The sequence below is a fragment of the Ursus arctos genome, unplaced genomic scaffold (genome assembly GCF_023065955.2).
Source record: "Ursus arctos isolate Adak ecotype North America unplaced genomic scaffold, UrsArc2.0 scaffold_21, whole genome shotgun sequence".
Classification (NCBI taxonomy): domain Eukaryota; kingdom Metazoa; phylum Chordata; class Mammalia; order Carnivora; family Ursidae; genus Ursus; species Ursus arctos.
This window is the reverse complement of record NW_026622886.1, coordinates 30,754,580-30,773,003: the sequence shown is the minus strand read 5'-3', so window position 1 is coordinate 30,773,003 and position 18,424 is coordinate 30,754,580. Positions and strand designations below refer to the sequence as shown.

At 36.8% G+C, this 18,424-nt stretch overlaps 1 protein-coding gene across 1 annotated transcript in view; it reads left to right on the top strand.

Annotated features, from left to right (window-relative positions):
* The first annotated feature begins 2,304 nt into the window (after positions 1-2,304).
* The window catches only part of PTPRQ (protein tyrosine phosphatase receptor type Q), a 257,068-nt gene continuing 240,948 nt past the window's right edge, over positions 2,305-18,424 (top strand). The window contains exons 1-9 of the mRNA XM_057316413.1: positions 2,305-2,386; positions 3,769-3,816; positions 4,752-4,889; positions 6,688-6,820; positions 7,292-7,549; positions 8,854-9,068; positions 12,433-12,622; positions 12,713-13,018; positions 14,622-14,897. Of these exons, the coding sequence (XP_057172396.1) occupies positions 3,769-3,816; positions 4,752-4,889; positions 6,688-6,820; positions 7,292-7,549; positions 8,854-9,068; positions 12,433-12,622; positions 12,713-13,018; positions 14,622-14,897 (1,564 nt within the window). The 5' untranslated portion in view covers positions 2,305-2,386. The remainder of the gene's footprint in view (positions 2,387-3,768; positions 3,817-4,751; positions 4,890-6,687; positions 6,821-7,291; positions 7,550-8,853; positions 9,069-12,432; positions 12,623-12,712; positions 13,019-14,621; positions 14,898-18,424) is intronic.

Below are 18,424 nucleotides of genomic sequence, written 5' to 3'. Positions count from 1 at the left end.
AAATGCCCTGAAATAGTACTAAATTTACACTTTCCCTTTTCTAAAAAGGAAAGACCCATAATTTTAAAAATCTTTCTCTTAAATTCTCTATAACTAAGTTCCTAGATTAAATAAAGGAACAAAACCTTAACTAGGATAGAATTTCATAGGGTATTATGTCAGGAAAGACAGCTTTTGTGGGAAACCCCATTGATTAACATGAAACCACGTTTACTGATTTAGTGGAAAGATTGATGTAAACTATGGAAAGTAGTAGCCTTCTTCTTCTTCTTTTTTTTAAGACTTTATTTATTTATTTGAGAGAGCAAGAGAGAGAGCTCCAGTGGGTGATGGGCAGAGGGAAAAGCAGACTCCCCGCTGAGCAAGGACCTCAGACTCATCTTGGGATTCTGGGATCATGACCTGAGCCAAAAGCAGACACTTAACCCACTTAGCCACCCAAGCGCCCCTGGAAGGTGGTAGTCTTAACAATGGCTGTTTATTTAAAATGCCATTGTGTGCAAAGCAAATATATGACCCAAAAAACCACATATTGAAATATACTTTATTCAATTCACTTGATGGATTTATATCTTATATATTTATTTATTTTCATGATCAGTTTCCTGATTTTTCTGTTTTTTCCACTTTTCTTGAGATACAATTGACATATGACATTGTACAAGTTTAAGATATAAAACATAATGATTTGATATATGTGTATGCTGTAAAAGTGATTACCAAATACATTCAGTTAACACTTTGGTGGATTTTTAATTTGATCGTATTTCTCAAAGCCTAAAACTAATTCATTGACAATAAAATCATTTTGTGATATATTGTCTTGACACTTTCTACTTTTAAAAAGCAAAGATATGTATTACCCTTAGGAATTAGAACCAAAATATAGTTCACATCTGTAACTGTGCTTAAATTAAGACACACTCCATGCCATCAAAGAATTCCTGGCTAAGGACACAAATACAAAAAAGTAAAGTTTTGTGTAAGAATATAAACAAAGTCATATAGGAAAACAGAGATGCAAATGATTATGGCCTGTTACGTCAGGAGGGTACAAGTTAGGGTGACAAGGAGGAAAGAGGTGAAATTGGAATGTGGATTTGGCCCGAGGTACTATGTAAGCAAGAGTCAGAATAGGCTTTTAAGTAAGCATCTCAGGAATGACCACGTATTTCAGAAAGCCTACACTAGCTAACAGTGTGTAAGGAGATTGGGGATACCTGACCTAGTCCAATTATGTACTTATTGAAAGTAATTTCCGCAAACTAATACTAGTTATCAGTGTATTAAGTATTTATACTCCAGGAAGCACTCTACAAGCTTACTGTTGACTGCACACAACTTTCAGAGATGATGTTAGTAAACTGAGCCAAACGATCTGAATGAACTGAGATTCCAACCCTTAAACATGGCACATACCTTCCAGAGAGAGAGATAGCTAAAATTATCACCTAAGTCCATGGCTGTGGGACTAGAGGAAGTAATTGCCCTAAGAGATGTTTTAGAGGAATCAAAAAAGACTTTTGAGGACAAAATTGACTTTGGATAGTGAGGGAAAGAATCTGAGGATGCAAGTTGATAATGTGTTTGTTTGGCTGACGCTCTACTCAGGAAAGGCTCGAGAAGGATGATCATGAATTTCATTTTGGAAAGATGGTTTGGAATTGCCTTTTGGGGACATGGGGTGAAGATGGCCAGTGCAGAGCCGTAAAAACTGCTCTGAAGACCTGAAAAGAAATGAGAGGCAAGACGGAGTGACACAGTCTTGAGTAGACTGAAATCACAAAAGTGAAGGAAATAACCCAGGCTCGAGGAAGGCACCATGGGTCAAGCCGGTTTTTAAGGTGGAAATGTAAGAGGATAATGTGGATTAAGAAGATGGACGATCCAGGTGAGGGTGAGGTCAGGGATGCTAACTGTGAAGATCGCAGAAAGGAGGAGGACTTCAATCAACACTTTCAAATGCTGCAGAAAATAAACAGCAGTTAAACCACACGACCTAACAGTGAAAGAATGTGGCTCCATACATAACCACATGAATGAACTTCACTCGAAACTGTGTCCACTCAGGGCTGTTCACAACCGCACGGTGGGCTTCTGTTTCTTTTCCATGAGAGGCCAAATTTCCCCCTCGGGTTCTCCTTCACTGCCTTACCCCTCCCTCCCTTCTTCCATGCCAAGCTCCTCCACACACCAATGTTGTGGGACTCACCTCCCACTCCCCTGCCTTCCCGCCGCCGCTCAGCGTTTCCATGGAGACCTTCTCTTAATGAACCAACGGACAGGGCCCCTAGGCGGGAACAATACCCGGCCGAGCAGCGAGCAGCGGCGTAAAGAGCGGGAGCAGAGCGGACCGGGAGGTGGCAGCAAGGAGTGCGGCCGCCAGGTGGGCTGCGGGCGCGGTCTCGCGCGCCGCCTCTACGCCTGCCCGACCCCGCACCTGCGCGCGAACCTTGCGAAGCGCGAGCGGCTGCGCGGCGGGGCGGGCTCGGGCCGCTCAGGAAGGGCTGCGTGCGCACTCGCACGCACGGGCTCCTCCGCGGTGCGCCCTGCGCTCTGACTTCGGGGCTCCGCTCTCTCCTCCGTCCCTCCGCACCCCAGCCTCCTGCTGGGCCCTCATTCTTAAAACCTGAGTCCTTTCCTCTAAACGCTGTTCTGCTCTCCGTCGGCCCAAAGTTGGCTCCAGCAGCTTCTTTCTAAACCAGTGCGCCCTAGGGCAGCTCTGGCGCGGAGCCCGTGACTCACAGAATTGAATTTGAGCGGCGATTTGGACTTGACGAGCAGGCAGCCGGGAGCAGTCTTTCCACTTTGGCATTCTTACTTGGGTACAAAGTCTTCGAAATGCTAGTTTACACTTAGAGTTGGCGTGGGGGGTTGATACCATAACCCCGTGGATAGTACAATTACATCTGATTGTTGGGAAAAATGAACAAGGTTAAAACTTTGCAGTTTTGTGGAGGTACCTGGATTGGATTATTACGTATTTCTTTTTAACTGGGTTGAATTTTATCAGAGGTAAACACCTTGAGAGGAACTAAAGAGGATTTTGTAGGAAGGAACTTGCTTTACAGTGGGTTGTCTAGAGGGTTTTAAAATTGATCATGGGGACCTGTTTAAATATTTTTCAGTTTTAGAAATACATACACACACACACACGCACACACACACACACGTATGTTAATTTTTTCCCTTTATATCTTTCGTTGAATGTAAACTTCTCAGTTACCCAGGGAGTCTAGATTCCTAGGAGAAGTGACACAAGCTTTTTAGATTAATGACCCTTAAAAATAAATTGAGTTGAAAAGACTTGAATGTTTTCCCCATTTTGTCAATAGTTCTGAAGTATTTTTCATAACGATGGTGTAACTTTAGAATGTGAGAAATTACTTCCAACGAAGTAGCAGTGTGTAGGTGTTCTAGATTTCCATCAATTAAGGTTAAATAGTTTAACACAATGCGATGCAATTTCCCTTAATTGCCTGATAATTCATTTCATTTCTAACACCTCTTTTATATTTAATTATAGCAGCTTCTAGAAGCAAATCATTTTGTTATTTGTTGGAAAGTACTGGTGATTCCAGTTTTATTAGGTGGAGAATATTATGCAGCACCTACTTATTAATGCCTTAGCATTTAGTTGGATGAACAGTCTAACTTGAAAAATTATGACATTAAAGTGATACAAACACATCTAAAGAATGTCCAATAGTTTAGTTTTGAGTCTAAAAAATACATGTTTAATTGAGCTGAATATACTTTATTTTCCAGATGGAGAAATCAGTTATTCTGTTGCTCTGCTTACAATATGTTGTTAAGGTAAGACATTTTTGAGCATGTAGTGGTTTTTTGTTTTTTGGGTTTTTTTTTTTTTTGGTTTGGTTTTTGTTTTTTAATAATTAGTTAATGGGCAGGTTGCTATTGCATTGAGTCTGCCCATTTTAGAAAATGAGAGGTATGTTGAAGAGAAATAACACTAAACGTTGGGTTTGGTAGCTAAAACAATTTTCTTTGCTAGATGTTGCACAGATTTGTGCATACAGGTGGAATCTGTTTTCACTGCTTACAAATTGTGTTGGGAAAATCAGTGGGGAGAAAGATCAGAATTTGGTAAGATTCATGGTATAGTGAGACATTTTAAGGTGGTTTTTGGTAGGAATTTTCATAAGTATATCATTCTCTCGAGGTCTGAAGTCTTTTCTTATCCTCTAGGGAATGTATCTCTGATCCTGTGATCTAGCAATTTTGTCTCAGTTGCTAACATTTTCTTTATAAATGAACTGAACCTCTAAAATAACTCAGAGTAAAACATTTTGTACTCTACCTTATTTTTATTGCAAGTGTGCTATTAAGAATGTCTGTGAAATAATTTAATCCTGTAGCCATTATCATCAAGGTACACAGTTGACACACCGGGACGGTGTGCTGTGATTTTCTTGTGATTTGAATCTCTTCTTTCTCCCTGACCCCAGGAATGTGGTGTTTCCTACTTTCAGAAGCATGGATCTTGAATTTCCTTGCTCTTATTTTTACTTACCTTTCTTGAGTCGTTTTCAAAATTATGTTAACAAATAAAGTTATCCAATGAATGTTACCTAATTCATGTGTAGAAATTAATCTTGCTGAAATACTTTTCAATTATATACTTGACATATTTTAGGCTTAATTTTTGTAAGTTTGCTAATAAAATAGTAATAATAACCAAGAGTGCATTTTTATTATATTTTTACAGTTACTTTTCTTTCCCATTTCAGATCTCAAAAAGTTTCTGTTATGTGCCAAGGAATAATCGAACAACAGCAGTTCTTATTAAATGGGATGAATTTCCTAAGGGAGGAAGTCCTGAATTTTATTTTTTAAAATACCAACTTGTTAATAATTTTGCTGGAAAAGTAAGGCATCTTTTTTCTTTGACTCTGATAAAATGCAAGCATAGTGTAAATTTGTGACTTAAAGTCACATCGTAGTAGGAATTTAATAGTTATTGGGATTTCCTTTCCCCCAATTTTATTGAGATAATAATTGACATATAACATCATATAAGTCTGGGGGCACCTGGGTGACTCAGTTGGTTAGGCATCTGCCTTGGGCTCAGGTCATCATCCCAGGGTTCTGTGATCCGGCTTCCTGCTGGGCAGGAAGCCAGCTTCTTCTCCCTCTCCCTCTGCCTGCCACTCTCCATGCTTGTACGCTCTCTATCTCTCTCTGTCTCTCTCTGTCAAATAAATAAATAAATTTTTATTAAAAAATACACAGCAAACAAAACCCCCAAAACATTGTATAAATCTAAGTTATACAACATAATGATTTGATATATGTATATTGCAAAATGATGAGCATGGTAAATTTAGTTCACATCCATTATCTCACATAGTTACAAATAGCTTTTTCCTTATGATGAGAACTTTTATGATCTACTCTGGAGGAACTTTCAAGTACACAACAGTATTGTTACTTATCGTCATCATGTTGTACATTATATCCCCAGAAATTATTTATCTTATAATTGGAAATATATATCTTTTGATTATCTTCACCCAGTATACCCTCACTTCTGGCAACCACCAGTCTGATCTGTTTGTATGATTTTAGTTTTTTTAATTCCACATTTAAGTGAGATCGGTATTTGTCTTAATCTGACTTATTTTACTTAGCATAATACCCTCAGAGTCCATCCATGTTGTCACAATGGCAGGATTTCCTGCTTTTTTATAGCTGAATAGTATTCCCATCTGTGTGGTTGTGTGTATGCGCACGTGTGCACATGCATGTACCAGATTTTCTTTATTCATCCGTCAATGGACACTTTGGTTGTTTTCCGTATCTTGGCTGTTATAGATAATACTGGAGTGAACATGAGGGTGCTAATATCTCTTTGGGATGGTAATCTTGTTTCCTTCCTATATATATCAAGAAGTGGGATTGCTGATAGTTTTATTTTTAATTTTTTGAGAACCTTCCATACTGTTTTCCAGAGAGCTGCACAAATTTATATACTCAGCAGTAGTGCCCCAAGGATCCCCTTTTCTCCATATCCCTACATAGCATTTGTTGTCTCTTCTTTTTGATGATAGCCATTCTGACAGGTGCCATTCTGACACTGTAGTTTCAATTTGCATTTCTCTGATGACTAATGACATTGAGTACATTTTCGTATATCTATTGGACATTTTAATATCTTCTTTGGAAAAATGTCTGTTTAGGTCTTTGGCATTTTGATTGGATTATTTGTTGTTGTTTGTTTGCTTTTTGTTATTGAGTTGTAAGAGTTTCTTATATATTTTGGATATTAACCCGCTATCAGATGTGTGGTTTGCAAATATTTTCTCCCATTCCATAGGTTGGCTTTTTCTTTTGCTGATCTTTTCTTTTGCTATGCAGTTATTGGGATTTCTTACTTTTATTTAATTAGTGTATGAAATGTTAACATTTTATGAAATATCTTCAATAAGTAGTTGATCAAATTACCATTGCACTTTTTCATAGGGATGATTATATTTTTAATAATTTATATGCTAAACAGCAAGTAATCATTTGAGGTAATATCATTTTATGTAAAAATAAATATTTTATGTATATATTTACATTCTATTTTCCTCCTTATGAAGGAAATATACAAAAGTCAAACTTTTAATGAATGTACCTGACACAGAGTTAATAAGCATTCCTTATGAATCTAATTATTTACAGAATATCAAAAGTATTCTTGCAAACCCACAAGACCTTTCAAAATCAATAACACTAGAGGAAAATGAAGACTATCACATCATTCTACAGTCCATAAAATATGGACAAATTTTAAGTGAAAAGTCATTTGAAACCCGTAAGTAATAGTTTTTGTTATCCATCTATATTGCCTAATTGTAAAAGGGAAACAATTTTATTACCAAATAATCTGAATTTTATAGTGATTGACAGGTATATGATAGTCCAAAATCACATCATGATGATAGTGGGTTTTTTCTAACATAATGTAAATTTCAAACTTTAAAGGAAATTGTAAACTAAGGTAAGAAGAAGATTTTCATTTTTGACATTTGATGTGTATTAACATGAGTAGATAGGCATAGCAGAGATGTTACATGTAATCCAGATTATCTAAAAATATTATAATGCGGATTTGTAATCTAAGTCATTTATTTCAAGGAGAGGGCAAAAAACATATAGTCTAGAAAATATTTTATAGTAGATAATTTGCTTTCCTATCATGGTGATTCTTTTGTAATTCAACATCTTTTGTGTTTCATTCAGTTTTATTTGAATCTGACTAATTAGTGTTGTTGATTTTTTTTAGGTGGTTTCTCAACTAACAATATTAAAACAGTAGCAACAAGCACAAGTGTTTCTTTTAACTGGAGTGTGCTGTCTTCCAATGACATTTCAGTGTCAATATCTCTCAATAATTCTTCACAAATTATGCAAAATAATGTTACAGTTTATGAGTGGGATAATTTAAAACCTGGAACCTTATATGCTTTTGAATTTGAATTTAAACAGTTGTATTTGGATTTTATAAATATATTTCAGAGACTGGATGTTCTAGTAGAAACAGGTATGCAGATATCTGGTTCATTATTAATATATATCTTGTAGATAACTTGGTAGATGTATTGTTCTTTTCAAAAGTGGCTCAGCCAAGTATTAGCCACAGAAAACTGCTTATAAATGAACTAGCATAGTCCCTTTTTTCTAACTATATCATTCTGGTATTTGATTTATTGAACAAGCTGAATTTAGCAAGGTTAAGATTCAACTTTTTTTCCTTCCACCACTTTTTAAAAATGGAACTGAGTGGGATCTCTTTTCTTTAAATCTGGCAATTATTGACAGCTTTTTAGGTGACTTTAAAGTATCAATACACAGTCTCATTCTCAGGTATTAATAGGTCTATTAAAATCCAATATAAAAATATCAATCTTTCATCCTATTTAAAGCTTCATCATTATTCATCCCTGTTCAGATCTGACCAAAATTTGGAATACTGCAAGGGAAAAGGGGATGTATGTTTAATTTTTTTGTGGCTTCCTAAATCTACTTCCTTCCTCCACAAGGTGAGAAAGGATTTAAGAGAAGAGGAGAGTCATAGACTAATAAGGGTAACACGCTGTGATGTACTAAGAGTCCTATTTTAATACCCTGTGCAGGAATAAACTTTGAACCACAGTATATGTTTACAAGTGAAATAGAGAAACATGTCAGTAGTAAAAAAAAGATAGTAGCATCCCCTCTTCCCATCCTCCTTCTCCCCTCTGTGAAAAAACAGGACAACAGTTTTTTCAAAAGATCCTTCTTACATCTCCCTAATATGTTGGGTTGAAGCACTGATAATATGTCTACTCTCAACAGGTTGATATTTTCCTTAGGTTTTCTGTGGTGTACAATCTTAGAGAAAAAGGTTGTTTTCAGGAAGGTGAACCCATTTGAAGTCAAGTAGCAGTAGCAGAGAGCAAAATTCTTAGAAGTGTTATATCTACTTCTCTAAAATAAAAATAAACCCGAGAAGTCTCTAAAATAAATACTTACAAAGTCTCCACCAGCATAAGAGTAAGGGAAAGGAAGGGCAACCTAAAGTGACTTACAAAGAAAAAAATCTGTGGCTTTTATATTAATTAAGTTATAATTGGACAATAATTCTGCATAATTCTTAGAAACTACTTAAAAACTATTTTAATTGTTAGTAATTCATTTGCTACTTGAATAATAGCAATTTAGCACTTTTACTGGTTTGGAAGAAATATAGGGAAAGTGCATAATTAATGCTATGAGGTTTTCACGATTAACTACTATAGAAGAAATGTACAAATGCAATGTTATATTACTGAATTCATCTTTCACAAAACATTTTTCTTTTGGTAGGTTCATGTTCACAAGGATGGATAGCATTAAGAAATAGCTGTTATAAAATGAGCAAAGAGAGTATGCCATGGAATATAGGCCAGCGACATTGTAGGTTATCCTTAAGTTCTGCACACCTCGTGGATATAAAAAATGAAGAGGAAAAAAAATTTATATTTTCACTTCTCAGGTCAAAGAATCAAATAATTATATGGACTGGTCTTAATGATATAAAGGTTAGTAAAGGTAAAGAAATGCATATATCATGATAAAACTATTTTTATTTCCATTCCTCCCTTCCTTCCCTTCCCTTCCCTTCCCTTCCCTTCCCTTCCCTTCCTTTCCCTTCCCTTCCCTTTCCTTCCTCTCTTCCCTCCCCTCCTCTTCCCTTCCCTTCCTTTTTTGCTTTCCTTCCTTTTTTGTTCCCTCCCTCCCCCCTCTTCCTTCCTTCCTCCATCATGCACTAAATGTTTATTGAGTACATCTTATAAGCCAGACATTGTTTCTTTTTCTGTTTCTCTATCTTAATCTTTCCCTCCCTCCCTGCTCCCCACAACCTCTCTTTTGAGCAGTTTAGATTCATAACAAAATTGAGGGAAAGGTACAGAGATTTCCCATATACTCCCTGTCTCCAAACACAAATAGCTTCCCCTGTTGTTATCAGCATCCCCTACCAGAGTGGTACAATTGTTACAACCAAGGAACCAACACTGACAACATTGTAATCCCCCAAAGTTCATAGTTTGCATTATGGTTCACTCTTGGTGCTGTACATTTTATGGGTTTGGACAAATGTACAATGACATACATTCATTATTATGGTATCATGCAGAATATTTTCATCACCCTAAAAATCTTCTGTTCTCTGCCTATTCATCTCTTCCCACCCCCTTCAATCTCTTTGTAGGCATCTATTTCTTTCTGTAATTTTGCTTTAATTTTGGTCTTCCCCAGAGCTGTCTTAAATGTGGGTGATCTCATCCTTTTCTTCACTTATTTACTACCTTGCCCAATTGTTCTTAAATATTTACGTAGCCCACTTTTCTCTTATGAGTTCCAGACATCTAATTTTCTTCTTCTTCTTTTTTCTTTTTTTTTTAAGATTTTATTTATTTATTTGGCAGAGAGAGAGAGAGAGAGAGAGTGCATGCAGAGCACACAAGCAGGGGGAGCAGCAGGCAGAGGCAGAGGTAGAAACAGTCTCCCCATGGAGCAGGGAGCCCAATGTCAGGCTCAATCCCAGCACCCTGGGATCATGACCTGACCTACAAAGGCAGACGCTTAACTGACTGAGCCACCCTGGCACCCCAATCTAATTTTCTTCTGATGATCTCTTTTGGAATTTTCCATTTACACTTCAACATTGCCCAGACTGTCATCTCCTTCCCACCAACCAGCTCCACTTCCTCTTTTTCTCACCTCTGAGAATAGCATAGTAATGTGAACCTGAAAATATGGAATATAGAAATTTTGTTCATTTTATTCCTTTTATTTCAAATATCTAGGTTTATGAAATTTAATTTTACTGAAAGAGTTATAGAAAGATCTGAAGATTTTATTTAATACCAGTGAGATAAGGAATGTGTGACATTTTCTCCAGCATTCCTATCACTATGGCTTATTTCATGAAATTTCATTTTGGTCAGCTTTTTGTAGGAAAGCCCAAGCACAGTTATCTCTGCCTAGTCTGTATTTTCTTCTTGATGATCCATTTTTAAAAAATTTCCTGCCATTCAAAAATTAATCAGTTCCCTATGGGATATCCTGATATGTAGTGACCCAAGGCAAATCAGTCTGATACCCTTTTTTCTGTGGCAATTTGCATCAGCTTAGGGAAAACTATTGACAATCTTTTTTAAATTATTATTGTTTTAAGATTTTAAATATTTATTTGAGAGAGAGTGGTGGGAGGGACAGAGGGAGAGAGAGTCTTAAGCAGACTCCATACTGAGTGCGAAGCCCGGCTCAGGGCTTGATCTCACAACCCTGAGATCACGATCTGAGGTAAAATGAAGAGTCAGACGACTAACTGACTGAGCCACTCAGGTGCCCGTTATTGACAGTCTTTAATCGCATTTTCATCATTCTCTTTTTGAGCTTCCTTTAGCTTTTCACAGGCAGTGAATGAAGTTCTAATAAAGATTCCTCAAACCACAACTCATCTCAGACATCTCACAAGCCTGCCTCCCAGCATGCCAGTCTCTTTTCAGGTAGACCAGTTAGTGTATATATGGTGTTTCCTGCTGTTAGCATGATTGTTATAAACTGTTAAATTAGAATGTGCTCCCTAGTAGTTCTGGTTACTGGTCTCTGTTATAAGGTTCAGGTCATATGGTCATGACAGCCAAAGTGAAGATTCCCAAGGCATCGTAAGGGTTGCTGTGAATTATAAAGGGGTCTAAGATACAGTCTCTGCTTTTTTGATACTTAAAAATAATTTAGGAGGTAAATGAAACATCAAAGTAGTTATTAAGAAAAACTTCCTTTATAACTAATAACTAAGTCTGATAGGGTCTCCTAAATGCTAAAGGCCATTCTAATGCTTTGCTTGTATGACATACAAGGAAATTGGAGCACAGGGAAGTTAACTTACCCTTGTGGACATGCATCAGAGTCTGTTCTTAACCATTACATTTTATAACCTCTGTGTTAAGCCGGTCTCTTGAGGTTAACAACAAAGTCACCTCCTGGGTTATAATCCCTGTGACAGGTTGAGAAAATAATCACCCCATTCACTCATGCTGACTAAGTGTGAGTTTGTTGTTGGACTTTGAGGATAGAGACTGTGTCTTATTCATCATTGCATCCCCAGCTTCCAGTTAGGGCCTGGCACTCAGCAGGAACATAATAAATGAAAGATTAATAGCTCTGTATTCCAATCTGGAAAGTTTATATAGGTAACTCTCATTTAGTTCTCACAACAACTTTATGACGGAAGCACTATCATTATTCTCATTTATAGATAAGGAAAATGGAGCTCAGAAACATCCTGGTCACCCTGCTAACAGATGGCCCTGGCAGGCTTTGAATCTGTGTCAGTCTGACCAGTGCTCTGTGCCCTAACCACTTACACGTACTGCCTTGAGCCTCTATCTGTGTTCAAAGCTGCAGCGCCATATATGCAATAAAGCAGATTTTCCAAGGAAACCGTATTCCTCCATTCTGTTAGGTGGAATTGGAATGGATTGTTTTAACATCTCTTGCCTGTGAGGATTGAGGTTGGTGATATTCACTGGTGACATCCCTTAGTAGAAAGGTATCAACAGCCTCCCCTGATGCATATGACTTATTTGGTGACTTGAAATAAAATAGCTAATCTGTAATGAATAGTGGGCCTGTACTTGGCATTGTGTTGAGCCTTTACATGTACTGCTTCTTTAAGTAATTTAGGATGTAGGTTCTATTATTATATCCATTTTATGGATGAGAAAATACAAGCTTAATGTGAGATTCAGCAATCTTCGTGAAGACATATGGCTAATGGGTGAATAGAAGTGAACTCTGCCTCTAGCTCAGAATAACTTATGAAGGATACATGTATTTGAATATATGGCACTTACTTTTCCTTCAAATTGGCTTAATTTGTACATCTTATTTCAGAAAGAAGGTCATCTCACATGGACAGATGGATCATCTTTTGGCCTTAAGAAAAGTGAAATCTTTTCTTTTCCACTGCTACCCAAGAATGAAACAGATTGCTACATTTTACAGCAAAATGCAACTGGAACAAACTATTTCTTTACAAGATTTTTCTGCTATGTTCCATTGCCATATGTTTGCAAATATGAATGTAATTATTTTTATTAATATTCTTATACCAAAATTATTTTAAAGATAGAATTATGATTTCTAATTATAAATAATCCTCTATTTTTTTCAGCACCTTCTCTGCAGGAAAACCTTTTGATCTATATAAAGGATGTTGGAACAACTGAAGTTGTATTTAGTTGGCATAATTTGAATGCTTGGAATAATTTGAATGAGTGGCTAAAACTGGGATATAAAATTATCATCAAGTATTATTTAGATTATACAGAAGAACAATATTTTGAAAGCATATCCCCAAATACTACAGAAAAAAAAATTACCCAGTTGTTTCCTGGCCATATTTACAGATTTTTACTCTTTGCAATAAACAAATGGGAGGCAAAAACTATGTTAAGTTCAGTATTCGTTGTTGAAACACGTAAGTTACAGAATATCTGAAAGTATGATTTTTCAATTATTGAATATCATAATTAGATATTTTCTGAGGGTCTGGTATTTTCTCATAACACTCTTGGCATACCTAGATCTTTAACCATTTTGAATTACAATGAATCCATTTACGTCTTTGGCTTTCCTGTGAAACTATAAACCCATAAGGGCAGGAACAATATCTTATTTGTCTTAACAATACCAACCAGACTGGTGCCCAGCCCACAGTGGGTAATCAGTACATTTTTGTGGAACTTAAGTTTTGATATGTGCTGAGAGCAGGAGATAAACAGACGTGCATTGTGGATTTGGGGAGGCTTACAAAGAAGGGAATTAGTAGGGAGTAAAGCAAACAAAAGATAGCAAAGTGTAGGAAAATGTAAGAGCCTAAATTCTCAATCACTCAGTGGTACATTTAATAAATGTTTTCTAGAATTCAGAAGATGGGTGATGGGAAGGCTCATGAAAAGGAGAGGCTTAGATTCAAACTTGAAGGAAGAAAGCACGTTGTGAGCAAAAGTGTAGAGACAGGAGTTTGGGGAAAAGAATAGTGTAGGTTAAATGGAAAAGATTTCCTCGGGCATGAGGGTAAAATCAATTGGAGTATTGAAGTGGTACCAGATTTGGGAGTGCCAGGGTTGTGAGTCTCAGATGGTTAGACTTGACCTTAGAAGCATTGGAAATCCATTAAGACTGCAGTTTCTAAGACTCGCTTTATCTTTTACAAAACACTTTTAATGCATAATCTCACAAAGGTCGTGTCTCAACCCTGGGAGTAGCTATATAGAAATGAGAAAACTGAGCTTCAGAAAGGTTAAGTAAACTGACTAGAGCAACACGCTTTGTTAAGCCACACAGGAATCCAGGTGGTCTTATTTTAACTCTTGAGCTATGGCTTCTAAAGAAAGAATCAAGAGGAATGTGAGTATGGTGTGTGTGTGTGTGTGTGTGTGTGTGTGTGTGTGTGTGTGTGTGTGTGTGTTGGGAGAATAGGGAAGGATGTGGGTGTGAAGCTAATATGTGCAAGGTGCTTTTTAAAGAAAATTAATCTGGAAGGATGAATTAGGAAAACCACTGACTGGGATTAGATGAAATGGTTTGGAGTGGGGAGAGATTTATGCAAGAGGACAAATGCCCAAGGTCTAGTGATGACAGAAAGAAAGAATAAGGGATAGGAAGTCCCTGCTCGCTAGTCTGACAAGACAGAAGAGGTAAAAGGCATGTAAGATGTGATCATAGAATGCCAGAAGTGCCATTTTTGGTGGTTTCGTTATAAAAATAATGAGTGAACCAGTAATGTGGGTCAAACACTTTGATGAGTGCTCTCCGTTCCTTATCTCATTTAATCTTCTTAATACTTTTCCAAGATAGCTGCTACTATAATTCCCACTTTACAATAAAAAAAAGGAGGCTCAGGGAGAGTAAATAATTTACTCAGGGAGTAGAGATGTACAATGGAAAAGTCAGGACTCAAATCCAGTTTTCCTTTTCTCTCCAACTAGACTATTATGGAAGTACTGAGAGGTGAGAGATTACTCTGCCAGACCACACCACTAATACAAGGTATTGTTCTGATTTTTTACATCTCTTAGGCCCATTATCAGCTCAAAATGTCACAATTACTCATGTGACCCCAACAGAAATATTTTTACACTGGAATCCTCCAGATCTTGTATCTTTTCACCATTATCTTGTGACTATTTTGGATGTGGAAAACAATAAATCAGAAGAGGTGCTTGTTGAAAAACTCAACACATCAATGAAAATCGGAGATCTGAAATCTTTCCATCATTATCTGATATACCTATTCAGTGTGGCAGAAAGAGGAACTTTAAGCTGCTCTGAGAGACCTATTTCAGGTGTTACAGGTAAGCACAGGGCAATTTTGCCTTTTAATAAAAATGTAAACTTCATATTTTGAAATTTATTTGCTGAAATTTAATTATGTTGATCCTTCATCAGTATGAATACTCACAGTGAAACATTTGTTTGAGTGTTGAATCAAAATTTAGCATAGATTCTGAATACTAAATTCGTTCAGATTTACATGAACTCTTTAAACATCTGCGTTGTTCCTACCAGAGTTCCTAGAAGACATCTTTCTTATTATAGCCTTGGCTGGGGAATAAGTTATCATGAAGCATGAAGATTAGTTCATCCAGTTCTTTTTAACAACACTAGATCCAACAAATTAGTCTGCATATTCGCTCAGTTTTACTGGGATTCTTCATTTTCTTACACAGTGTAATGAGTTGACCTCTAGGGGGCAGTATCATGCCAGAACTTTGGGCAAATGCATTTCTAATCATTCGCCTGCACATGCCAATTTTGAATTCTTGTCTAGAACATAATCTTTAGAGTAATCTTTCTTTTAATTAAGCAGTATATTTACCCCCTTGAGTATAAGTGAGTGTTTTTTTGAAAACATAAAAGAGTATTGTGCGAAACAACGCATAGTTAAAACATGTTTTGAAGTATATTCCTGTGTGTGTGGTATGTGTTTTGTTTGTGTGTGTGCATTTAACATGCCTATGTGCAAAGTTTTGTGGCTGAAATCCCAGTCAAATCATACCAGGTAAAATTTAAACACAGTAGAGCGGAGGTAGGAGGAATGGAAAATGTGCACAGCCATAGATTAATTAGCCTTCTCATACTCACTGGGAATACTTGCAATACTTTAAAAATAAATAAGAACAACAAAAGGTACTATTTAATGATAACTAAATGCAAATGCTTAACATACATGTATTCAGTGTGGCAAATCTTAAGCAAAAATATTTTTCCAAATGGACAGTAGATAGCTGATGTTTTCTCTTCCTTGAGCTCAAAGCACCCTTCAGTGGGTAAATGCTTGGTTGAATTTTTACACTTACGAAGATGCTTTTTTTCCTTTTTCTTTTTTTTATTATATATGGTTTATGTGTACAACATTACAATTCAACATCTGTATATACTACAAAGTGATCACTCAAAATTCTAGTTACCATCCATCATGCTACCCTTGACCCCCTTCACCCCTTTTGCTTACTCTCCAACACAGATCCTCTCTGGTAACCATAGATCTCTTCTCTGTAAGATGCTTCCATTTTTAACTGACAAGGCGACTAGGAGGATTTCTCACAGATTTGTTCATTTTTAAGTCAAATTAAAATCTTCAATGGTATGTACCTACTTACTAGGGGGACAGGAGGAAGGTACATGTGCGTCTGCACTTTCATTTTTGGGTCATTTGCTCTGTATATTAACTGTAGGCTGACACAGCAGTGCATATATAGGAATTAATAATCCAGTGCTCTTTTACTCTCCTAAGGTTAAGGCAATATTCTTTTCTTTTTCATTATTCACTCAATAAATTATTTTTTTAGTATCAGGATCCATAATAGGTACTAGAGATGCAAAGATGAATAAAACCTAGCCCCTGCCTTTAAAGAGCTTATGTGCTAACAGAGTGAGACAAGTAAGTTAAAAAGCAGTGATAATGCTGTATTATAGTTGCAGCTACAGGGGTTCTGCTCTGGGGACTATGGGAGCATAGAGAGGGATCAATTAACCCGGAAGACTTCTGGTGGAGTCATGCACTGCTTCATGAGGAAGAGTAGGAGTTAGCCAGGGGGCAGCGGGGAGGCAAGAGGCAATTACTTAATTGCTGTAAGTGGGTCAAACAGCACGTGCACAGGCAGAGAGGACCTAGGAAGAGGCATCCCTGTAGCCATACCTGGGAAAGCCAGACAAGGCTTTTAGAAGGGACTGACATTTGAACATTAGCAAAATTGCAAGTAGTTTGACATGGCTGGAGTGCAGGGGCATGTAGAGAATCTAGAAAATGTAAGCTAGGCACAGCACATGAAGAGCCTTCATACATATTAAGAAGTATATTTTATTCAGTAAAATTTAACTTTCGGGAGGTCGTGAAGTCTTTTGAGCACGTGGAAAAATTAGTGGATCCTCTCCCGTAAAAATGCACATACAAGCACAGAAATTTTTGTGAGTAATTATAGGGCCATCACAGACTTACCAAATCTGATCTTTTCCTCAATCTCTGCTAATGTGTGGCATTCAGTAGATTTCATCTAAGTCCTCCACTGAAGTAAACGTTTGTAAGTTTTGCAATTATACAAGAACAAAGATCTGAAGTTGTTTCACCCTGGAATCTTGTGGGCAGTTTGTTTAATTGGATTATTCCAGCATTCTTTGATAGTTTTACATACATAATTAATTTCAGTGCCTAAGTCAGACCAGCTACAATTTTGTGAAGTTGTATAGGATGAACAGATTATGGGTCTGACCCAGAGTGATATTTTTCTGAGAACTTAAAATGTGGTGTTCTATTGTGTTGATAGGAAGTGAATCTCAAAATAGATCAAAAGTCAAGTTACAGTTTCTGGGAACCAAATAATTATGAAAACTATAGAGAATTCTTTAAAGATGAGTTCCAGTATAACTACTGAACATTTTAAAATTACATAATTATTCTTGGACATGAATTAAAGATTGATCTTTGTTTTGGTGAACTTTTAAAAGTTTAGAGGAAGCGTGTAACACAGGATAAACAATTAAGACTAAAAGGAGGGCATTACTATTTCCAGAGAATTGTATAGTATTAAAAATCACGAGGGTTGATAGTCAAATACGTTGTTTAAGGAGATAAGCCAAAGTATTTTCTTCTGTTATTATGATAGGATATCAAGAGCATTCTCTGATGATTTTCTTTAAGAATAGCAAACACAGTCTGATACCATGCTATTTTCAAATGAGTATCATACCTTTCAGAAATTAGAAAAGTAATATAAAGTTGTAACTCTTTCTATGACAAATACCTGTCCCAAAGTCTTTTTAAAAATCTATATGTTAATAACTCCCAAGTTTATATCTTTAGCCCCCAGACCTTACTCCTGAACTTCAGATCTACATATGTTTACTCAGTAATCTATTTCATTTGAATATGTAATAGACATCTTAAATCCAACGTGTCCAAAGTGGAACTACAGATGTTTCCACCCAAATCTGCTGTACTTACAGCTCTGTCAGGTCAGTTCATGGCCATTTCTTTCATCTGGTTGTTTAGATCAAAAACTTTGAAGGTATCCTGGACTCTTTTGTTTTTCTTACAGCCTACACCCTAGCTGTCAGGAAATCCTGTTGTTTCTATCTTTGCAATAAATCTAGAATCCGAATACTTCTCCCTACTCCCCTTACGGCTATTGTCATCCTGGCCACCACTCTATCTTGCCAAGAGTCCTGGGCTTGCCTCCTCTGTTTCAACCATTGGCCCTCTCTGTAGTTGGTTATTAACATAACACCCAAGTGATTCTTGGTGACTTACTTCACTTAGCATAATACCCTCCAGTTGCATCCATGTCTATGCGGATGGTAGCGATTCATCCTTTTTAATGGC